Below are 25,941 nucleotides of genomic sequence, written 5' to 3'. Positions count from 1 at the left end.
GCTAAACAAAATTTTACTTTTATTAGCAAGTGAAAATATTACTTTTATAAGGAAGAGGGTGGATTGTTTCAGGCAAAATCACTTACTCTTTGTGCAAGGAGTGCTGGGAGGAAGAGCAGGTAGAGTAGTCTATCAGGCTGATTATCACACATTTTTAATTGACTAGTTAGGATTATATTGCTGGAGGGACTGAACCTGCAGTTAATTTAGGCAGTTAGTTTTGGTTTGGTGATATATGGGCTTTAGTACAATTGACTCCATTTTGGACATACAGGATAGTCAGTGAAAGGGAATAAAAGTGAGATTGACCGAAGTTAGAGTACTTAAATTTATCTGGTCTCCTATTTGGCTATGTATGCACCTTTGCAAAGTAGATAAAATATATATTTGATTTTACTTAACTAATCTTTTATAATTAAAATGTTAAAACACATGTAAATCCCTATATTCGCATACTTACTAGGGGCTCCAAGATTTTTAGTTTTTTCTGTTATTTTTAATATTTTAGTTTTATTTATTATTAGATAAGGACAGAGAGAAATTGAGAGGGAGGGAGAGATAGAGAGGGAGAGAGACACCTGCAGCCATGCTTCACCACTCGTGAAGCTTTACCCCTGTAGGTGGATACCAGGGGCTTGAACCTGGGTCCTTGCACACTATAATTGAGTGCTTAACCAGGTGTGCCACTGCCTGGCCACACTCCATGATTTTCAGAAGTCTTATTTCAATACTCAAAGATTGAAGTTAAAAGATTGTGTATAACTGTAATAAAACAGTTATAACTATGCGTATATACAGTTATTTCCAGGCCCTGGTGGTGGCACCCCTTGTAAAGCAAACATGTTACCTTGTTAAAGGACCCCTAGCCCCATCTCCGCAGTTGGGGAGCAGCAGGTTTCTCTCTTTTTTCTTTCCTTTTGTTTCTCCCACTTCCCTTTCAGTTTCTCCTGTTTCTAGCCTAAACACACACACACACACACACACACACACACACACAGGGGGTGGGGGGGGGGAGGGATGGCCACCTGGATTTGTAGTGGTGGCACTTCTTCTTCTAGCGTTTTCCCTTCTTCCGTAGCCAGTTAACAGCACTGAGTCCTAGCGATAACTTTGGAGGCAAAAGAAAAAAGAAAAGAAAAGAAAAGAAAGAAAAAAAAAAAAGAAAATCATGAAACATTTTGTAGAGTTATTATTATTATTATTATTTTGCCACCAGGGTTATTGGTGGGGTTCAGTGCCAGCACTAAGAATCCACTGTTCCTGGAGGGCATTTTTCCTCCCCCACCCCTGCTTTTCTACCTTATTTGATATAACAGATGAAGTTACTGGATAGAGGAAGATAGGAGAGGGAAAACAAAAGAGTTTGATTCATATAGGTCCTTGCTCAATGATTAAATTCTTCTGAATTTCTTTCTACCTCATTGTGGAAATGTCTAGTTGCCATTTAGTAAAATTTTGATAGTCCTACCTTGCCTATTAGTAAAAAAGTTATGTAAGACTCATATGCTGAGATGAAAAAATATTCAGATAGCTAGTTTTACATGTCTGTGAAATTACTGGATCACATCTGAAAAACAGTATATTTTATAAAATCATTATATTCATATTTCCAAAGGCACTCAATTTTTTATTTTTATTATTATTTTTTTATTTTGTCTCCAGGGTTATTGTTAGAGCCATTTTTTTACCTGTTGTTGTTATTGCTTTCGTTGTTGGATAGGACAGAGAGAAATTGAGAGAGGACAGAAAGACAGAGAGGGGCAGAGAAAGACACCTGCAGACCTGCTTCACTGCTTGTGAGGTGACCCCTCCCACCTGCAGGTAGGGAGCCAGGGACTCGAACCCTGATCCTAACCCGGTCCTTGCACTTTGCATCATATGTGCTTCATGTGTGCTTAACCCGCTGCACTACCGTCTGGCCCCCCATTTTGTTTTTTTCTTGAAAACTATCAACTGAATTTAAAATACATAGCTTAGCTGGTTTTTAAAAAATATTTATTTATTTTGCCTCCAGGGTTATCACTGGGGCACAATACCAGCACTACAAACCCACTGTTCGTGGTGGCCCTCTTTTCTCTATTGTTGTTAATTGCTGTTATTGTTGCTGCTGTTGTTGTTGTTGGATAGGAGAGAGAGAAATTGAGAGAGGAGGGAACACAGAGGGGGGAGAGAAAGAGAGACACCTGTAGACCTGCTTCACTGCCTGTGAAGCGCCTCCCCTGCAAGGTGGGGAGCTGGGGCTCAAACCAAGATCCTTGTGCTGGTCCTTGTGCTGTATATTGAAGAAAGTAGCTATTCTGTTCAAAACTATTGTAGTTGCAATTCAGCCAGCCTTTATTAATGACTTTCTACAACAAATTAGACAAGCTACATTAAATAATTTTATTATAAACCACTGAATTATGGTACTAAGAATTAGAATATTTACTAACTCTAGAAAATAGTTTAATATTTCCACCTTACTTTCAAACTATTAAGAAGCTATGATGAAACACACATCTGTTTTAAAATGCGATATAAAGATATGACAGTATTTTTCTTATTGAACAGTATTATATGTCAATAAAATAGTCCAGTCTAAATTTATAATACAGAATCAAATATACTAGCTATATAAATATTGAAGGTTCAATTAATTGGAAGCACTCTAAAGTCTTTTATTGTTTTTCAAAGTGGATAAACAAGGCTTATCTGTTCAATAAGTGACAAAATGTGTATTATGTAAATCCATAGAAGTAAAGATAATCAGATGATCCACTCAGGTAAAGAGCAAGGTGCTTAAATTCCTATAAAAACTTTTTTCCCCTTCTCCTACGCTCTGCTTGTCTGGCCTTTTTACTTAATGTGCTTCCTATGGCCATTTATTATATATATATATATATATATATATATAATTATATATATTATATATACAATATTATATTATATATAATATATATAATATAATAATTATATATATATAATTGTTTTTTGAAGAACCCAGACATAGCTCAGGTTGTGATTTCATCGCATTGAGTCACATGCTTTATCACTCAGATGAAAGGACCAAGAAAGAGAAGGCAGAGATAATGAGACAGATTCATGCAGTGTTATGGTCTGAACCTAGGCCAGTGCTCATAACAAGGCAGGCACCCTATCTCCAGAGGTTTCTCTCTGGCCCCATGCTGTTATTAAAATGTACTTTGTCTCCCCTGCTCCAGGGTATTGGGGTATACTGTTTCTTTTGCCCAAGTGTCACTGTCTTATCTGGAAGACATCTCTTAAATATTTCTGCCTCAGTAAGGCCTTCTCTGTCCACTCTACTCAAAAATCTCTCCTTTCTACCTATGTTGAATTTCTCATCATACTCATTATTATTAACTTCAATGATATTCTTGTCTCTCCTACTCTTAGTTCTTTAAAGTCAAGAAGCTCATGTTTTGTTCTTTTACTATTGTTTAGGATAATGTATAAGAAATATTTCTTAAAAAATCTAAGATGATATTTATTTCTGTTTTCCATTAAAGTATTACTCTGAATATACAATTGGACACTAATAAATGTATCTCATTTTATGGTAAATTGAATATCAAGTTACCATCTGGTATCCAGAGTGACTTTGTTACTGATGAACTTATTTTGATCAGATAATGGATGCTCTTTATTATTCATTTAGTGTTCCAGTAACTGTTAACAGAGGTTTACACAGTTAACCAATTCATTTATCACAATAGCTATTACAAGACCATTTAACATTTATCACAAGAGTAGGCACTATAGAACAGGATTATTATCAACTTCTTTATTTTAATTGCACTGGGGAACAAGTCCAGAATCTCTCCCAAAATAAAGCTGTACAATCCGTTGGAGCTGTCAAACCTGGTGCTGTCAATGAACTTCCCCTGAGGTGCCTGGCATTGAACCCAGGGTATAGGGTTGTTGGAAAAGTCATGATGTATTTTCTGTTTTTCTTTATAAAAACGCACTATGACTTTTACGACAGGTTAATATCACCTGGTCTAGGTCTAGGAAACTAGAAACTAAATAAGACCTCCCTCAGTCTTTTAACTAATAAGATTTATACCAGATGAGCTAAACTGGTCCTATAATCTAATAGAAAGACTCATGGTTAAATTTTGCAAATAATCATTTTTGTTTAACCATTGTGGCTTTATAATTTTTTTCTTCTTTGTAGTGGGATGCCATCACTGAAATGGATGAGCACAACAGGCCCATTCACACATACCAAGTTTGCAATGTGATGGAACCAAACCAAAACAATTGGCTTCGTACAAACTGGATCTCCCGTGATGCAGCTCAGAAAATTTATGTGGAAATGAAGTTCACACTAAGGGATTGTAATAGCATCCCATGGGTCTTGGGGACTTGCAAAGAAACATTTAATCTCTATTATGTGGAATCAGATGAAACTAATGGAATGAAATTCAAGCCAAGCCAATATATAAAGATTGACACAATAGCAGCTGATGAAAGTTTTACTCAAATGGATTTGGGTGATCGCATCCTCAAACTGAACACCGAAATTCGTGAAGTAGGCCCTATAGAAAGAAAAGGATTTTATCTGGCTTTTCAAGACATTGGGGCATGCATTGCTTTGGTTTCAGTTCGTGTTTTCTACAAAAAATGCCCCTTCACTGTTCGTAACTTAGCCATGTTTCCTGACACCATCCCTCGGGTTGACTCTTCTTCATTGGTTGAAGTAAGGGGCTCTTGTATAAAGAGTGCAGAAGAGCGTGACACTCCTAAGCTGTACTGTGGAGCTGATGGAGATTGGCTTGTTCCTCTTGGAAGGTGTATCTGCAGTACCGGATATGAAGAAATTGAGGGTTCTTGCCATGGTAAGTAAAAATCACTCTTCCTCCTATTATTACTTGGCAATAACAAGAGAGTCAGTATGGTTTCCTGGTACATTATAAAGTACACTGAGTCAGCGAGCAATGGTCACTTGAGGAACATTTAAGTCTAAGAAAGTTTCTATTTAATTCAAATTATAATATAAATTTTGCACAAGATTTCAGAAAGAGGAGTCTTATTAAATTATTTATATTTTGGAACATTTATGGACAAGTACCCTCTATCTCATTTTCTTCTTTACAACTTAACTGAAAAGTTCTCTTCTAGGCATAAAGCAGTAATTACTACATAAATAATTAAAATTAAGTAATTTATTGTGCATTTAATTTTTGTCTTTTAAAGAGAAATTTGTCAACATTTATTTTGAAATTATAAATTTTTGAATACTATTTCTAGGATAATTGTGAAAGAAATAGACTCATTGAGTGTAAGAAAAATCTGAACTTTTTTGCTTTTAGAGATACTGTGTGAAAATGTAAAATAATACTCACTGACTATATGTAAATCATTTTTACAATTATAACTGCAGAGGAGTTACAAAAAAAGTATGCACTTCTCATGAAGTTCAAGTGAACTATTAGAGAAAAAGAAGTATACTTGATTGACTATTAATGCCTCTTCATAAACTATAAAATATTATTTAATGAGATTGAAGAGATAGTTGAAACTGAGGGAAAACATTTACACATAATAACCATGCTAATGTAATTTTGCAACATTTTTAATTAGGTAGAAATGATACAGTTTAGTGAAAATGACAGTTTAAATTTATTTAGACAATTATTTTGTGGTCTTAGTATTTATGTGATTATTATTGACTACTGTACTCAATGGTATTGGTCATAGGATTAAAGATAATGACAATCATTTATGGATTTTTTCAGTGATTTAATAATGATTAATAAGACTGTAGGATAAGAGGGATACACAATTCTATATAATTCCCACCACCACTTTCATATCCCATCATCTCCATTGGAAGGAAGGTTCCCTATTCTTTATTCCTCTAGGAGTATGGACCAAAATTCTCTATTTGGTGCAGAAAGTGGATGGTCTGATTTCTGTATTGCTTCTCCAGTGAGCATGGACCTTGGAAGGTCTATCCATACTTTGAGCCTGTTTTTGTCTTCCCCTAATGGAATAGGATTCTGGGGAGATGAGGTTCCAGTACACCTTGGTGAGGTCATCTGCCCAGGGAAGATAGGATGGTATCGTGGTATTGTCTGCAACTTGTTGGATGAACAAGTTTTTTAATAAATAAGAACCTAAATGTAAGACTAGAGCAGAGAACTAGAGATCTTCTTATGGGAAAAAGCTAGGAAGTCTATTTTAGGTATATTGCAAGGGCCCAGGACTTTAGTTGTTTTGCCGGAGTCTGATAGCTAACATGCAGGTAGGTTGAAGCTATTGTCTCTGAAGATGGCTTCAGAGTTGGGAATAGGACTGGAGAGCTGGGTCAGGGCAGAGAGTAGCTCCCAAAATTGATAGGTCTTTTTTTCTTTCTTATTTTCTAAGTTTGCTTTGTGAAATTTCATTGTCTTAAAATTCTTTTGTTGTCTTGCAAAGATTTAAAAAAAAAAGTTAATTTTTTTCACCATTCCCACCACCAAAAGACTATATCCCTCCCTCACCCCCACCCTGTGAAGCCAAACATCCACCCTCACCCTCAACCCCTCAACCCAGCGTTTTTACTTTGGTGCCTTACTCCAAATTCAATATATTCAACATAATTTTATCAGCTTATCTAAAACATTATCTAGACTCAGGTGTTTTTATGACTTTTTATTGTAATATATTTGACTGTAGTTACATGAAATGTTAAATATTATATAATTTTTAAACAAATCACAGGCATTGAAAAATGAAGCTTAATTCCTAAACTTATGGGTCACTATACTAAACTTAATGTAAAACTATTTTCCTTATCCATAAATAATGTTTAAAATAAACTAATAATTAACTAAATGGCCTTTATTAAGTCAAACATATATGCCCATATCAAACTGGATTCTGGAAATTGCTGTTTACAGACTATTGGGAAGTCAGGGTGTATATGAAGTCTCAGGTTTATAGGTTGTTATCTTACACAATTTCTGTCAGTGCTTTAGGATATTCATTGCATATTTTGATGCATTTTATTGCCTCTTTCTATCTTTTAATGATAAATTTTGTCATTAATTCTGTTGTCATATATTAACAATATTCCTCAACCAAATCTTTGAATCACATATACCCTAAGTGGAAAGTTAATTAGAACTAACTTACAGGTATATACCATATTACAGGTTGCAATGTGGCCATAGATAGCATGGGAAAAGGAAGAAACAAAATGAACAATTTTTTCTGGTTTGCTACTTTGCAACAATTTATGTATTTTTAAATTTTATTTATTGGCACATTATCTAACTTCTATATATCTCTTTTCTGTGATGGCACTTTATTCTTTAGTACAGATTATATATATTTGGAGCTTCACAAACACGGTGTCTTTCTTGTCTGTGCTATATTTTTATTACTTATGTTTCTATCCAAGGCTATCTGATGAAATAAGTAATTTAAAACCTATATGTGCCATAAAGAAAATGATTCTTACTAATATGAATGATCATAAGTACTGCATGCCCAGTTCTGCTGAGAGTTGTTAGAAGCTGTCACCTCTGGAATGCTGTTTTTTTTTCTCATCTCAGTGGAATGGTAAAATTTTGTTCAGTGATGACTGTAGTATTTCAGACCTGGAAAGTCTTGAAAACTGTTTTCTTTCGTCGTTTGAAGCAGTACACCAAGCCCAGTCCAAGGTTTGCTAAGCATTTCCCCTTCTGTTCTTATTTCTCAAACTTCTATGAGTGAGATCATCCCATGTTCATTCTTCTATTTCCAGCTTATTTAATCACTGTTTAGAGCCATGTCTAAGATGCAGAATATTTTACTATGGAAATTAAAGATCATAGTCATTGAGATTAAAAAAGAAACTCTTCTTTTAGGCAAATGCTTTAATTTACATGTTTTCCTGGTATTACTACTTAAATTGTTAGGAAGAAAAAATGATGGCAATTCTTGGATCATTCCATTATTGTTCACAGAGGTGAATGGGATCTATATATTGCCTTCAGTGGCATAACTATTTATTTGATCCCTGAAGAGTGTCATTATTAAGGCTTAAAGATGCTGCCCTCTGCTGCAGTTCAGAAGCATTTATGATTTCTTTTTATGATCTTCCATCTAATCATGTTACCAGAAATGATTGTGGAAGCAGAGCCGTAAAGAAATTTGAGTCACTGGGATTTGCTGCCATTAAATAAGGAGGTTTGAGGATATGAAGAACAGCTGAAAGGTGAGATTGGAATCTGAAAAAAAGGGCAGACTTATTGGCCCAAATAGTATTTTCACTTTCTAAAGGTTCTCACAAACGAAATATAAACTCTTACAATAAAACCTTCAACTCCAAATAAAGCTGCTTTTTCATAAAGCAATTCCAGACTTTTATTGAGTTTTAGAAGAAGATGAATCAAGTGTCTCAGAGGAGTCTAAAAATAGAATATATTGTTTTCAACAAGAAAGTAAAGTTAAATAATTTAAGTTTTGTCACACTTTAAAAAATAGGTTTAATATATATTGGCCTGAAATAATCTTTCTTAATAAATTATTTTATCTGTTATAACTAATTTATTACCTATTTTAGTCTCAGATGACTTGAAAACTAAAAATCATGTGTCTTTTGGCTAACCTTAATTTGTTTACAAGCTTTTGTATGAGCACAATCTAGAGAAAAAGCGAGAAAGAGAAGCAGCACATCACTTTGGCAGATGGGATGCCAGGGACCAAACGCAGTCCTCATGCTTCCTAGTTTGATATCCTAACACTGTGCTACCTCTTGGGCCCATCTTAATTAAAAAAAATCTTAATGCTTGTTTCTGAGTGTGGATAAAAATTTTCAGCATCTTATTCCAAGCTTGATTTATGCCTGGGTTTAATCCCCAAAACTGCATGGAGTGGGGCTTTCTTCTAGTATCTTTCCTTTTAATAAATAGGTTTTAATTAATAAACACCTTACGAAGGTAGTAATTATGAATTAAGTGAGATATTTTATAAGAACTATTTATGATTACATTAGGAAATATATCCTGTTTAATTTTATGTGGATATATTCATGTGAAATTACAGATTGCTAAATGTGTACTAATATTAGTATATGAATGATTATACTTATCTTTGTAACTAAAAAACACCCTATAAAGTAAATATCACCTATAAAATAAGTGATTTTATTCATGAAGGTTGTAGATTTAAAATAATTCCTTTGGCGTCTATAATATGTAGATGGCCATAAAATATCTTCTATAGGGAGTCGGGCAGTGGTGCGGTGGGTTAAGCGCACGTGGCGCAAAGCGCAGGGACCGGCTTAAGAATCCCGGTTCGAGCCCCCGGCTCCCCACCTGCAGGGGAGTCGCTTCACGGGCGGTGAAGTAGGTCTGCAGGTGTCTATCTTTCTCTCCCCTCTCTCTCTGTCTTCCCCTCCTCTCTCCATTTCTCTCTGTTCTATCCAACAACAAAGCAACGTCAACAATGGCAATAAACCGCAACGAGGCTGCAACAACTAGGGCAACAAAAAGGGGGAAAAATGGCCTCCAGGAGCGGTGGATTCATGGTGCAGGCACCGAGCCCAGCAATAACCCTGGAGGAAGAAAAAAAAAATCTTCTATATACTATTTTCCCTTATATTACCCACCTTTGATTCCATAAAATTGAGTTATTTAGCATTAATATTTATTATTTTTATGTTGAATCATATATTTTCTTAAATTTGATAGAAATTGGTATGAGGGTATTCCGTATAGTGCAGTGACTTATGAACCTGGAGTTGTAGACATCAGAGTCAAAAATTTTATTAATCTTTTTTAAACTATAAACTTAGCAAAACTGATTATAGACTTATAGAAATAATTGAGTTTGATTTTTAAAATAACAATAAAGGAGAGCAAGAAGCCTTACATGTTAAATATATCCAATGGAAAGTATTTGAAACATATTTTTCAATGTGAAATATTTGCCAATGATATGAGTTGAAAGGGAGAAAGTACTCTAAACTATATGAAACAAACCTGTGCCAGAATAGAATAGACTAGTTAATGGAGATAACGGGTGAATTATTTGTACAGTAGTTCTGACTTGTAGTGATTAATATTGAGAAGTGGAGAGCAAGTATGATTTGAGAGTAGAGTCAGCACTGCTACCTCTAAATCTAACCCAGAGACTTTACCTTTGCTGTAGATCCTATTCTAATGGAGTTTGTAGAAGGGAACATAGACTGAATTCAACTTTGAATACATTATAGAAAAGAAGGAATTTATAGCCATGAGCTGAGTAGAAGTCAATGAATGAGAATGTGCAAAGAGGGAGCATGAGGGGTATTTTCTGGATAAAGGGATCTGATAAGATTCTTGCTAATGACAGTCCAGGGTGATCAGGTATCACCTGGGTTGGGGATGAGTGTGCTTGGGAACTGTGGATAAAGATGAAGAATCTGTTCACATACTGTGAATACAGAATCCTCTCTCTTAGCAGATATTCCTTAAAAGTGGGCCTAAGGGAGTTGGGCTACCGCGCAGCGGGTTAAGTGTAGGTGGCGTGAATCGCAAGGATCCCAGTTCGATCCCATGGCTCCCCACCTGCAGGGGAGTCGCTTCACAAGTGGTGAAGCAGGTCTGCAGGTGTCTTTCGCTCCTCCTCTCTGTATTCCCCTCCTCTCTCCATTTCTCTCTGTCCTATCCAACAGCAGTGACATCAATAACTATAATAATAAAACAACAAGGAAAACAAAAGGGAATAAATAAATAAAAGTGGACCCGATAGGGAGGGATGAAATCCAGAGATGAAGTTATGTAGAACAGAGAGAACTTGGAGTATATAATTAGTATGAAATAATGTATAATACTTTATAGCAAGCATACCATCCCAGTCATTTTTTTCACATGAAGACTTTTTAATCTTTATTATTATTATTTATTTATTCATGAAAAAGACAGGAGAGAGAGAAAGAACCAGGCATCACTCTGGTACATGTGCTACCAGGGATTGAACTCAGGACCTCAAGCATGAGAGTCCAATGCTTTAATTACTGCACCACCTCCTAGACCAGAATCTTTATTTATTTATTGGATAGAGACAGCCAGAAATCAAGAGGGGAGAGGGTGATAGAATGGAGAGAGAGAGAGAGAGAAAGAGAGAGAGGGAGAGAGAAACACCTGCAGCCCTGCTTCACCACTCACAAAGCTTTTCCCCTGCAGGTGGGGACTGGGGACTCAAATCTGGGTCCTTGCTCACTGTGACATGTGTGCTCAATCAAGTGTGTGACAACCCAGCCCCTCGTGTGAAGATTCTTAAGAAACATATGTATATATTGCTTATCTCTGCTTTCTAGCTATGAAAAAAAAGTTTAAGTAGTCTCTTCAAGATATTATGGCCTTCAAACCTAAACTACTATCTATTTGGCTCTTTATAGATAATATGTTCAGATCACTTGACTGTAGATACAGTATACCTGGAAAACAGAAAGCAGTGATCTTGTTCTTTTGAGTCCATTGTTAGTATGTAGAGTTTTTTAAATATGTATTTATTCCCTTTTGATGCCCTTGTTTCTTTATTGTTGCAGTTATTGTTGTCATCACTGTTAGATATGACAGAGAGAAATGGAGAGCGGAGGGGAAAACGGGGGAGAGAAAGAGACCTGCATCATTGCTTGTGAAGCAACTTCCCTGCTGGTGGGGAGCTGGGGGCTTAAACCGGGATCCTTATGCTGGTCCTTGCGCTTTGTGCCACCTGCGTTTAACCCGCTGCGCTACTGCCCCACTCCCTGTGTGTAAAGTTTTAATGATTTAATAGAATAAAACCTCTGGTGGTACTATTGAAATTCACTCATGTGAATTTTATTTAGTCATACATTAAAGCATCTGTGCTCAAAAATATAATTTCAAAAGCTCCCAACACATCACTTCATGTTGACCTGTATTAGAAAACAGCTATATCTTCATTTAAAAGGAAGTATATAGAGGAAATTTACTAGTAAAATCATATAGTGTGTATGCACATGTGTGTGTCATGAGAGTAATTTTAGTTCAGTACAGACTCTTTACATTTGAGACATTTATCAAGGACAATGGTATTAGCTTTGTAAGTTCCTAGGTCTGCAGTGTCTCTGTTGACTGTCATGCTAAAAATATCTATAACATCCTAGGAAGGAAGTTGGAAAATTTCTCTGGACTGGCTTGATTCCTGTCATATAGTATTTATAGGTACTGCCACCAAGTCTTTGCTAGATTTTTGCACCCACCCCCATCCCCAGGAAACTTCTTTCCTTTTTCCTATTTACATTTATAAGATAGAGTGGGAAAGGCAAAGAGAAGGTAGACACCACAGCACTGCACCATTGCTTGTAAAGTTGTCTATTCATGATGCTTCCTTGTGTTGGGTGGGGAATCAAACCCCATTCCCGACACATGGGGAAATGTGCACTTTACTGGGTGAGCCATAACTTCCCATAACTTCCCATACTACACACAATAGTCTTTAAGTAATTGTGTTGTTGCTTTTCTGAAACTTCATATACTTATTTATGTACTTTGTTATGTCATATCATCGATTTAAAGTAGACATTTGAAAATTTCTAAGTCTTTAATCTTGATCAAGTCGATTTTTGCAAAGAGATTAAAAAGAATAACATTATTTTCAACTTAACAGGTTCCATTTTTAAAACATTTATGTGATGTTCACTATATGCATAGGAGTTTCTCTGAATATGTATCTTTTTCAATACTGCAAATGTATCCCTGCTATATTTTATAATTATTTATGTACATGTTTCTTGTGTTCTAACTCACCTTTATTTTTTAATATTTTATTTATTTTAATGAAAAAGAGAGAGAAAGATACAGATAGATCAAAGTACTCCTCAATTCTGTTTTATAATGGTGCTTGGACTGAAACCTGGGAGCTCAGAGCCTCAGGAATGAAAGTGTTTTTGAATATCCATTATGTTTCAACCCTTTTCTTATTTTCACCCCTTGAAAAAATTATCTTAAATAATGTGGTGAACATTATACAGTATATTCCCTTATATTTAAATATTTTATACATCTGATTAGGCACTCTTGTAGTATTATGATATTACTGTTCTTAATGTTGTATTTTATAACTAAAGGATAGATGCTACATTGGTATTGATTATAAATCATAAAACTACAAATTTGGAAAATATTTACCATTTGACCCTAATCTGTTTTTAAGTTTTACATAATGAGCTCTTCCATCACCTTTCTAAGGAGTGTTAGTCACACTATGATATTCAAAGAGAACATCATTACTGAAATAGAACTCCTCTCTCCCCTCTTCTTCTTCTTGCTTCCTGCTTTCCTTCCTCATTTCCTCCTTTTATTATTATCCTGGAATAAAAATACAAATCTTCTTTGGAGGCAATAGATTCATCTTCTCTTTTATTGAAATTCACTTTTTTAAAATGTACACCTGACCTTTTAAGGAGGGGACTATGATCTTTGAGACATAGATATTAGTGATGCTTACACAATTTAGTGGCCTCACTACTAAATGGAAAACATATCCTCTAAGTCTTACACTGCTTAGTAATGAACATTGAGAAGAATCTAACACAGTGTGGGAAATCTCGTAAATGAATAATACTTCAAAGGAATGATGATCAAAGTATGTAAGAATTCCTAGAGGAAATAATAATGCCTTTTATGAGAATTTCCTTAATGTGATAATGAAAGAAAACTTATTAACTCTCTGGTGTCCATGAGGTAATAGTATTTTATAAGAAATGTCTTAATTTTTCTGTTACAGCTTGACTGTTTTCCCACTTGACCAGATTTCAAAGAATGTCTTGTATATATTAATAAGCAGGATGAAAGTGTTAGTTCTAATTAAAATTATGTATGGTTCTTTGTCATTCTAACAAAGCCCCTAAGGATAAGTAAGCTAAACTTAAAATTAGTGATACAGGTTTATTACTGGAGAAAAATTTAATACCAAATGATTGAATTTTGCTGGTCAATAAGTTCAGTCCTCTTTCAAGCTACAATTAGAAATTAAAAAATAACATTACACATTAAATTTATTGTAAAAGAAAGCCACAGTAGTTGATGAAATTTCATATTTTAGTAAAATCTGGTTGTTAAATCAGAATAATTAATAGAAAGACTGAATCTTAAAGTGATTTTTCTAGTTCCATCATTAAGCTAGACCTTGAAAGCAGTGGTGGAACATTTCCTCAGAAACAGAATATTCATCTGCATTCTTTCTAAAAGATCTAGGTAGTTTTTAAAATTTTTTTTTATTTATAAAAAGGAAACACTGACAAAAAACATAGGTAAGGGTGTTACAACTCCATACAGATCCCACCACCAGAACTACATATCCCATCCCCTTCCCTGACTGCTTTCCTATTCTTTATCCCTCTGGAAGTATGGACCCAGGGTCATTTTGTGGTACAGAAGGTAGAAGGTCTGACTTCTATAATTGCTTCCCCACTGAACATGGACATTGGCAGGCCGATCCATACTCCCAGCCTGTCTCTCTCTCTCCCTAGTGGGGCAGGAATCTGGGGAAGCGAGGCTCCAGGACACATTGGTGGTGTTATCTGTCCAGGGAAGTCCTGTAGGCATCATGTTAGTATCTGGAACCTGGTGGCTGAAAAAGAGTTAACATATAGAGCCAAACAAATTGTTGACTAATCACGAACCTAAAGGCTGGAATAGTTCAGCTAAAGAGTGGGGGGGGGGGGGTCTCCATTTTGTAGATACTTAGTAGGCCTATTTTAGTTATATTCCAAAGGGCCCATGACTATACTGTTTGTTTTTTTGTTTTTTGTTTTTTTTTCCTGAGCCTGACATCTGACATGCAGGTGGATCCATGTTATTGTCTGGGGAGATAATGTCATGGCTGGAAAAAGGACCAGGCAGCTGGATCAGGGAAGAGAGTAGCTTCCAAATATGGGAAAGATATATAAATATTGTTGACAGTATACCTGATCGATTTGATCTGACCTGGGGCCCATATTCAGCTTAGGAGCCTATGTGACCTCTGCATCCCTGCAGATCTGAGCTCACATTCTGTGGTCATGAGTAGGAACATTCCAAGTTGCTCCAGTTTCAGGACCCATCTTCCTCAGGTTGTACATAGAGTATGTTGTCCATCCTCCATTTGAAGGATGAGACATTCTCTGCTGTTGTTGATCCACCTTGTGGGCAAGGTCCTGTGGGGGCCCACAAAGGGGTCTATTGTGTTATTCCTGATGGAGATGACCAGTAACAATGGAGAGAGTGATCTATTCGAGGTCTAGGCCCCTCATGTCTGTTTCAGAATCTCAGGACTCCCCGAATAGGGCCCCAGATGATGTGTTGGCCTGATAGTGACTAAAAAGTCATCGTTAAAGTATGCCAGTCCCTTGCCCTTATTTAGCTTTTTCAGTCCTTATTTTGATAAGGTTAGCTTTGGAGTGAGTGAGGAAAGTACAATAGGAAGTAGGTGAGGAGGGTGTCTAAGTCTAAGCAGACTATTTCATTAGGAACTTTTTGGTGTCTTAGGCCTTTCTACTTGCTTGCTGCATATACTGACTCACTGCAGGCTATTGTGCATTTTTGCTTTCAGGTCTATATTTACCTTAACTGGATACATGTGAACATATGCCCTATCTCATGGAACCTGGTCTATATCTAGGATTGGGGACTTTGTTAGAAAGTGTACCATCTAGGTAGTTTTAATTAATTGCAATTTCTTATCCCTTTTTCTTTATACATGGAACCACTGAGATCTGTCTGGACCATCTTGAATAAAATAATGACCCTTTTAGAATAAAAGTATAAGTGTTATATGGACACAGACCTTAAAAAATTTTCCCATCTCCCAGTTGTGACAATTGTGCTGTCCAAAAGAAAAAATACACAAGTCTAATAAAAAAAATACATGTGGATAAAAAGATGTAAGTTCATAAAGATAATTAAAAAGAGTATGTTAAACAGGTCGAAGTACTGTGACTTTTAAAACTGATTTTAACTTTGAAAAATCCCTCTGTTAGGGTTTGCTGTATAATACCCAGCATCTTGTATATAGTTGTGCTACAGGTTGCTTCTGTTTTCCCTGGTCTAGGCTTTTGAGAGAGTCAACATATCAAAGACTCAGCCTATGTATTAAAATGACTCAGTCTGTGTTTTAAAAAGTTTGAGACATATGATCAATTTTTCCCCTCTCATACTAATTAAATTGTGGTTTATATGACTACACTCTTAATAGGAGGGTACATAAACACCATTCCCACCACCAAAAGACTGTGTCCCATCCCACCCCCCCTGCCCCCAGCCCCCCACCCCTACCCCCCCTGCTGCCCATGGAAGCTTAATATCTACCCTCCCCCTCACCACAGGGTTTTTACTTTGGTGCCCTACTCTCCATTTAATCAGATCCTGCTTTTAGTTTCCCTTTCTGTTCTTCTTTGTCAACTTCGGTTGATGAGTGGAATCATCCCATACTCATCTTTATCTTTCTGACTTAGCTGACTTAACATAATTCCTTCTAGCTCCTTCCAAGCACTGTGTCCTGGAGCTCCGCTTCCCCGGAGACCCACCCTACTAGGGAAAGAGAGAGGCAGACTGGGAGTATGGATCAACCAGTCAACGCCCATGTTCAGCGGGGAAGCAATTACAGAAGCCAGACCTTCTACCTTCTGCAACCCTCAACGACCCTGGGTCCATGCTCCCAGAGGGCTAGAGAATGGGAAAGCTATCAGGGGAGGGGATGGGATATGGAGATCAGTTGTGGGAATTGTGTGGAGCTGTACCCCTCTTATCCTACGGTTTTGTTAATGTCTTCTTTCTTAAAAAAAAAAAAAAAAAAAAAACTCATTTTAAGTGAGTTCAAAACTGTGACTTTTGGGTGAGTTACCAACAGGGAAAGGGAAAATGGTCAAGTGAAGTCGAAGGCAACAAATCTTTGGTGAAGGAGAATTGTATTTTCTTTTTTTTTTCTTTTTAAAATTTATTTATTTATTTTTATTTTATTTATAAAACAAAACACTGACAAAACCATAGGATAAGAGCAGTACAACTCCACACAGTTCCCATCACCAAAACTCCATATCCTATCTCCTCCTTTGATTGCTTTCCTATTCTTTAATCCTCTGGGAGTATGGACCCAAGGTTATTGTGGGATGCAGAAGGTGGAAGGTCTGGCTTCTGTAATTGTTTCCCTTCTGAACATGGGCAGGTAGATCCATACTCCCTGCCTGCCTCTTTTTTTCCCTAGTGGGGCGGGATTCTGGGGAGTTGGAGCTCCAGGACACATTGGTGGGGTTGTCTGTCCAGGGAAGTCTGGTTGTCATCATGCTAGCATCTGGAACCTGGTGCCTGAAAAGAGTTAACATATAAAGCCAAAAAAGTTGTTGACTAATCATGAACCTAAAGGCTGGAATAGTGCAGATGAAGAGTTCGGGTTTGTGTGTCCATTTTGTAGATAGCTTAGTAGGCATATTTTAGTTATATTCCAAAGGTCCTGTGGCTATACTAGTTTTTTTTTTTTCTTTCTCTTTTTTTTCCCTGAGCCTGAAATCTGATATGCAGGTGGATCCAAGTTACTGTCTGGGGAGATGATGTCATGGCTGGAAAAAGGACCAGAAAACTGAATCAGAGAATTGCATTTTCAGTGATAAATTGTAGTATAGTCTATGCACACATTTATTTTCAGTGATGCATAACTGAACATTTATAATACAGTGTTTTTGAAATAGAATATGTACATGTAAAAATGAAATGGAAATCTTTGCTGATTGAAATTCTATTGGGAAAAATAAGAGGGGGAAGACTGGGGAAATGGTATAGTATTTATGCAGAAAGCCTGAGACACCCAGTCTCAGTCCCTAGCATCACCATCAGCCAGAGCTGAACAGTATTATGGACAAAAATGAGCAAGGCTGTACTATAGGCGGTGGAGCACACAAATTATTAAATTTTGTTGAATACATTTTTTCTTTTTTTTCCTTTTTGTTTTTTATAAATTGTGTGTAAGAGAGATATGAGCACCATTCTGACATTTGTGGGCATTGTACCCAGAGCCTTACACATGCAGGGCATGCGCTCTACCACCGAGCCACCTCCCTGGTCCTAATGAATATTTCCTCTTCTTTCTTTTTATCACTGACTAGATCTTCTAGTGCAATGTTGAATGGAACTAGTGAAAATAGACATACTTTATTTTTCCCTGATCTTAGAGTAGAAGCGATCAATAATTCACAATCCAATATGTTTCTTGCCTGAGATCAACTTCTTTATCATGACCTAATATATTTTACAAATATGGTTTCATTTAAATTTAAAAAAATTAAAGAGTTTTTATATCCGGGTACATAAGGACTATTGACCCATAGTACTACCGTCATAGATTCATTGGGTCATAATTACTGTTTTTAGGTATTTTGGGAATTTTTTTTTTTTGCACAGTATAGGTCATCACTATGGTTTCCCCACTCCAGACTGTCTTTAATTATATTTATTCATTTATTGGGTAGAGACAGCCAGAAATCAAGAGGGAAGGGAGAGAGAGACAGAGAGACATCTGCAGCACTGCTTCATCACATGCAAAGCTTTGCCCCTGCAGGTAGGGACCAGGAGCTTGAACCCGGATCTTTATGCATTATAACATGCACTCAGCCAGGTGCACCAACACCTGGCCTCCAGACTAGCCATTTTTGTTTGTTTGTTTGTTTCCATCATTTAGAAAGACAGAGATAAAAAGAAAAGTACCAAAACTTCCTTCAGTAAGATCAGAGCTGGGATCAAACCTGGGTCATATATTTTACAAATCTTACCAGCCCCAGAATAGGTCATGCAGATTCCTGTTTGCCCTCCTACTGCTTATAAACACATTAATATTGTTTTCCTAATAGACTACCTTATAATCTCATTTAACCATAGCATCCTCCTTGAATATCCACTTTCTAATTGCAGTCACATTTGGATTTTGACTTCAACATAGGAATCTTGAGGGACACACTTAAGTCTATTATACCTTTCTTCTTCCTTTATCACTTAGATGATAATATTGCTGGTGACTTTTTATTATTCAGACCTCATTTTCAAGTAATGCCTTTAGGCAGGGCTTCCTTGTCTATATTATATCCTAGTGTAATATAACACCACAGGATCAGGGACATATTTTATTTGGTTTACTCATCACCAGAATCACTATATTCAGATGCTTGACATCGAAGAGGCCTTTAGTTGAATGAATGCATTTTTTTTCAGTGCTTTAGTTTATGGAGCAGTTATTTCTGGCTATGCCATACTCTGTAACAATATACATTTGTTGTGCTAGGGATTCGGTCTAGAAGTAGAGCACAGGACTTGCATATCTGAGGCCCCAGCATCCCCACGTTCAATCCCTGGCATTTCCCTGTCAGAATTGAACAGAGCTCTCATTCTCCTCTCCCCATTTGAAATAATTAGTATATTCTCTGTACCTTTTCTCAGAGATTTATATCTCAACTTCATGATTGGAACCATTATCTAAAAAGATAGTCTACTGTTAGTTAAATAAGACAGTGTTTCAACTTTACCTAAAAATTGCCCCACCTATTTGTAGAGGAGCATTTAGACTACATACATGATAACTTCAGACTTAAGGTACCTCAGTACCTGGAGGACTATCTTGCTGGGCTAGCTTCACGGGCAGGAGAACAGATGACAAGGGACTCATGGCTGAGCTGGGAACGAAGTTCAATCTTTATTGATGCGCAGGAATGCAGTGCAATCAATCTAATCTCTATTCATTAGAAAATCCTGTCCTTTATATCTCCTGAGGCAGAAGTGTCAGGTTGGAAGAGGAAGTACGTAGATAGGGGGTGGGGAGAAGGAAAAAGTGCACGCCTTGTAAGTATCAAGCTTGCATCTAACCAGTGGGGATTAAACCAATGCCCTGTAGGCAGGGCGGGTCTCAGTAAAGCAGTGATTATGTAAATATACCACAGCATTAAGCAATGCAAGCGAACCTAACGTGATGATCAAAACCGAAGGGGTCTTAGAAGCCGAATTAGAAGCAGACCAACACTCCTCAGTGAGTTATCTGCAAACTCCTCCAACATGGGTGGGCTCAAAAAGCAAAAGCTTTTGTGTGGGCAAAAGCCCTTGGACAAAATCTTGACCCCTGAAATGGGAACAGATGATAATAGCTTACTGACCAGAGCAGCCTTAAAAATACTGAGATTAGATCTGAAATGGATAGGAACTAGTTATTTCTTGCCACTAACCTAAGATGTTTATTCATGTCACTGATGTTTGTTCTGCTTCTTTCTTAAATTAGCTTATTTTTAAAATTTGGAATGATGTGTTATAAGATACGTGAATAAAATGACTCAAGCCCTAAACTCAGGACTCCACTACTTGCTCACACTTCTATGGGTGTGCATATCAGTGAAGTTACTTCTTGGTTCTCACAGACAAAAACTTGTGTCTGTGTAATCTTTTGGTATCCTGCATAGCAGACCAATGCCACACCTATGTTAAAATAGAGCACTCCTACATTTCCCCCCCTCAACTTGGGCACATCTTACTTGACTCTTAGGCAGATGCTATAACTTTTCAGCCACTTGAGTTATTAGTTTATAGTAATGCTTATTCATATTAAAATGTCAATCTCAAATTTCACTCAAAGGTTTCTACATCTGTCATATGTGCTGACAGCTCTTCTCCTAGGGTGTGGGTGGACTTCCAGATTCCTCCTCTCTCGCACTTCTAGATGCCAGCTCTATTCGTGAAGTGGTATAAGTAGACAGTGTCTCCCTTACAGGACTCATTGAAAATGTAATCATGTTGTATTGTTTGGCTACTTCTCAGGATGGCCCTGACTATGCATGTCTGCAGCTGAGATCCCAATGTCAGAGTTTTCCTTGTACGCTCTCTCTCTGCTTTTCTTTGAAAGTTATGTAGTTGGTAACTTTTTTAAACATGATTTTTTACTATTATCAATGACTGAACAATGGCTTATAGGATCATGAGATTACAGAGGTATAGTTCCACATTGCACCTACCACCAGGTTTCTGTACCTTCTCTGCACACTGATCTACCCTCAAGGATAACCACCATAGTTTTCATAAAGCCTTATAGAGACTGCTTGACTTTTTTTTTTAACTATTTCATGTGTTTCAGTCCTGTGAGCTATGAAGGGTCTCACCAGAGTATTGGAGCTGGAAGGTTTATACCTTAGGCCTGGCATCTCTGGTCACAGTTCAAAGTGAAACATGTTGAGTTGGCACTGGTTGCCTTGATTTGGTTGAGATCAGCAGGCGCAGTATCAAATTGTATGAATCAAGAGAATCATAAAGCAAGCAAAACCTCAGAAGTTCTAGGACTGGGAGAAATGCAGGTTTTATAGAAAATGTGGAGGTCCCTTGCTGTCTTAGAGTTTAAGAAGGCAATAGATAATTATTATTGTAACCAAATTATTTGGAAACTTAGTTTACTTTGAAAACCCCATGGTTAGGATTTACTGCACAAGACCATACACAATTTATGTCATTTAAATGCTATTTACAAATAACTGTATTTTACACACTGACAATACTGGTTGCTTCTGGTCTCCTTGGTCTAAGATTATAGTTGATTTAATATTTCAAAAAAACAAAAAGTTATTATAAGAAATGCATTAACAATTTAAGCCCAGTGTTAAAATTCAGTTTACTAATTTGAAACCTTAAGTGCTTAGAATGAAACTTTTCTATTTTTAGATCTGCATCGTTAAGTGTCTGGCCATCTTGATTTCCCAGTATTGGGAATTTTCTGGTTTTATACTGTTTTGGTTTCTGTTGTTGGTCTGTAAGTGGTTCCGGGTTATGCTTTGTTTATGAGTTGTAAGTGAAGGAGAGTTCAGAAGACTTGAATAAACCTAATGTCCCTTAAACAGAACCCTGGTTTGGGGGTGTGGAGAAGAGTTTCCCAGGTCTCATTCTGTTCTTCCCAGACTGTTTTCTGAAATTCAGATCTCTTCTTTCCTTTCTTTCTCTACTGCAAACTAGACTCTCCTTGGTCACCAGTGGCTCTATGGTGCTGAGACATTTAGAGTTTGGCTGGTGCCTCTGTTGCCAGGGGTACAATATTCAGTTCCCTGAATGTGCCAAATGATTCCCTGGGTTTTGCTCAGGGATTTTTGGCATCTATGGCTATAACCAGCTGTCTTGAAAACTACTCTGACTGAGCCGTTCTTCACAGGCCATTAAATCTGCTATGTGGGTTTGAAGTGATTGCAGATATAGTGCCCATAGTCAATACAGTGCTTCAGTTTTTGCTTGGTTCCTTGCTCATTGCCTGCTACCACTGTTCATACACAATCAACAACCTTCATTCAGATAGTGATATTTCTCCTTTACTATTTCTTCTTCTAGCGTTTGCCCTTCTTCCGTAGCCAGTCAACAGCGTCAGGTTGAGCCTGATGTCAAGTTTCGAGACCTCCTTTGAATCTGGAGAGGTGGCAGTCGTTGACTATGTGGGTCATAGTCTGTCTGGAGCCACAGGGGCAGTTCGGGTCATCTCTGGCTCCCCAGCAATGGAACATAGCGGCGCACTGGCCATGGCCTGTTCGATAGCGATTGAGGAGGGCCCAATCATAACGTGCTAGGTCAAAGCCGGGTTGACGCTCGCAGGGGTCTGTGATGAGGTGTTTGTTCTTTACCTCAGCTGACTGCCAACTCTGTTTCCAAGAGACTGGAACAGAGAAGTTCAGTGTAGGCGTAGGGGACCAGATTGGATGACGAGACGTCGAGCGTTGCACAGGGTGGGTGAAGATATCCGCGTATATTGGCAGGTCCGGTCGAGTGTAGACGTGGGAAATGAACTTAGATGATGCCGCATCCCGACGAATATCTGTCGGGGCGATGTTGCTAAGAACTGGCAGCCATGGAACCGGGGTGGAACGGATGGTTCCATAAATTATCCTCATGGAGGAATATAATTTGGAATCGACCAAGTGGACATGGGGGCTACGGAACCATCCTGGGGCACAGTATCCTGCAGTGGAATAGCATAATGCCAGAGATGATGATCGTAGTGTGGAAGCGCTCCCGCCCCATGAGGAGCTGGCCAGTCTTGCAATGATGTTATTCCTTGCGCCCACCTTTGCTGCAGTTTTTATGAGATGTTTGTGAAATGACAGAGTGCGATCGAGAGTAACGCCAAGATAGACTGGCTGGGCTTCATGCCGGATTCTAGTATCGCCAAGCTGCACATTAAGCTCACATGAGGCCGAGGCATGGTGTAGATGGAAAACAGATGATACCGTTTTTGCAGTGCTAGGGATTAGTCGCCATTTTTTACAGTAATCAGATATCAGATATCCTTTACTGTAATAACCAGCTGTCAGGTAATGAATTTTGCTGAGTTATTTTTTTGTAATATTTGTTTTCTGTGGGAGAGCCAACTTCTCAAGACTAGACTGCCATAGCTCTGTCCTGGAAATTTTTAGTTGTTTTTTTTTTGTTTGGTTTTTGTTTTTTGGTGAAGAAACAGATTCAACTTCATTTTTTTCCTTCTCTATTCTTTACTAAACCCCCAATGTATGCACACACACACGAAAACAATGACTCTATTAGGGTGTATTTCCCATTTAATAACTTTTCTGGGTGCCTATTATAAAGTGCACCTAAACCCAGTCTTACTCATACATATCTCACCCAAGGAATAATGTCCATATACTTGCTTCATCAGTAAGTATGGGTATAAGTTACTCAACGACAGCCTGTTAGCTCAGTCTCTAAGTCTTGGGCTTTAATTCCATACCTGGAGAGCATTAAACTATACATAAGTAGTTTATCAACTTTTTATAAGAGAATATATCTGTTTCAGTAAACTGGAGGGAACATTTTAGGCAATCTAAAATTTATGAGGCATTCTTTTGGCCACCTTATTTCACCATTACTACTAAAGAGCATCCTCTCATATCACTTTGTATGGTTCCACTGTTGAATTAGATATTCCCAACTGTTTAAATTTATGAATTAGAAGTGTAGATTCTTAGTAATGAATAAATTCCATTTGTACCTTTTTTGAAATGTCTGGCTGTGGGAAATTTTATTTTCAATAGCATTCAGTCACAGTAATGTTTTTACAGTACAAAGTGATGTATAGTATATATATTAAGTAAAACGGGAATTTTATATGAAAAAATGTTTTGTTTTTCTCACTATTTTTTTCTTGTCCTTGACCATTAACTTTCTCAAATTTTATAAGAGTAAATTATTTTATATAATGTGTTGGGTTGTTAGAAAAGTTATGTTATATATTTTGTTTTTCTATGCAGAAATGCTTCATGATGTATCCAACAGCCCAGTGTTTTATACTTTTCTCAAGTTCTATATTCTAATACATAAATTATTTTGTTTTAATTCACAATATATTTTATTTTGATTTTATATATGTTAAGTTTTTTGTTCTTTTGTTTTACTGTTCAACCCACACTAGGTCCTTCTCTGTTGTCCTGTTCCATGATCTGAACCCTCCCCCACTGCAGTCTTTTACTTTGATGCAATACACCAAGTCCAGTCCAAGTTCCGCTTTGTATTTTTCCTTCTGTTCTTATTTTTCAACTTCTGTTTAAGTGAGATAATATCTATATTTTTTATTTTTATTTAGGAAAAGGAAACACTGACAAAAAAAAATAGGGTAAGAGGGGTACGACTCCACACAGTTCCCACCACCAGAACTCCATATCCCACCTCCTCCCCTGATTGCTTTCCTATTCTTTATCCCTCTGGGAGTATGGACCCAGGGTCATTTTGTGGTGCAGAAGGTGGAAGGTCTGACTTCTGTAATTGCTTCCCCGCTGAACATGGGCATTGGCAGGCCAATCCATACTCCCAGCCTGTCTCTCTCTTTCTTATTGGGGCAGGAATCTGGGGAAGCGAGGCTCCAGGGCACATTGGTGGGTTAGTCTGCCTAGGGAAGTCCAGTTGGCATCATCATGTTAGCATCTGGAACCTGGTGGCTGAAAAAGAGTTAACATATAGAGCCAAACAAATTGTTGACTAATCATGAACCTAAAGGCTGGAATAATGCAGACGAAGACTTGGGGGGTCTCCATTTTGTAGATAGTCAGTAATCCTATTTTAGTTATATTCCAAAGAGCCCATGGCTATACCAGTTTTTGTTTGTTTGTGTTGTTTTGTTTTTTTCTGAGCCTGACATCTGATATGCAGGTGAATCCAAGTTATTGTCTGGGGAGGTGATGTCATGGCTGTAAAAAGGACCAGACAGCTGGATCAAGGAAGAGACTAGCTCCCGAGTATGGGAAAGGTGTGTGAATATTGTTGACTGTAACCCCCATCGATTTGATATGATCTGGGGCCCATATTTAGCATAGGAGCCTGCCTATGGGACCTCTGCATTCCTGTAGATCTGAGCTCACATTCTGTGGTCATGAGTAAAAATTCACTTTCAATAAGGCATTTCTCAGACATAAAATGCTGCTTAAATTTCAATGGAGGCTTTTTATTATTTTTTTTTAATTTATTTTTGGCTCTAGTGTTATCACTGGGGGTTCCAGCACTATGAAACCACTGCTCCTGGTGGCCATTTTTCATTTTTATTGGATAGGACAGAGATAAATTGAGAGAGGAGGTAAAGATAGGAAGAGATAAAGAGAGAACACCTGGGAGTCAGGAGGTAGCACAGCAGGTTAAAGTAGCACAGCAGGTTAAAGCACATGCGGCGCGAAGCTCGAGGACCAGCATAAGATCCCGGTTCTAGCCCCCATCTCCCCTTGCAGGGGAGTCGCTTCACAGGCGGTGAAGCAGGTATGCAGGTGTCTTTCTCTCCCCCTCTCTTTTTCCCCTCCTCTCTCGATTTCTCTTTGTCCTATCCAACGACAGCAACAACAACAATAATAATCACATCAATGATAAAACAAAGGCAACAAAAGGCAAAAATTGGTCTCCAGAAGCAGTGGATTCGTGGTGCAGGCACTGAACCCCGGCAATAACCCTCGAGGCAAGAGAGAGAAAGAGAAATAGAGAGAGAGAGAGACAGACAGACAGACAGAGAGAC

At 37.5% G+C, this 25,941-nt stretch overlaps 1 protein-coding gene across 3 annotated transcripts in view; it reads left to right on the top strand.

Moving 5' to 3' along the window:
- The window catches only part of EPHA6 (EPH receptor A6), an 818,416-nt gene that overhangs the window by 104,667 nt on the left and 687,808 nt on the right, over nt 1-25,941 (top strand). For all 3 annotated transcript variants that reach the window (XM_060172097.1, XM_060172096.1, XM_060172098.1), the window contains one exon: nt 4,175-4,838. In XM_060172097.1, coding sequence (XP_060028080.1) covers nt 4,175-4,838 — 664 coding nt within the window. The remainder of the gene's footprint in view (nt 1-4,174; nt 4,839-25,941) is intronic.

The sequence above is a fragment of the Erinaceus europaeus genome, chromosome 14 (genome assembly GCF_950295315.1).
Source record: "Erinaceus europaeus chromosome 14, mEriEur2.1, whole genome shotgun sequence".
NCBI lineage: Eukaryota > Metazoa > Chordata > Mammalia > Eulipotyphla > Erinaceidae > Erinaceus > Erinaceus europaeus.
This window is presented reverse-complemented; position numbering and strand designations above follow the sequence as displayed.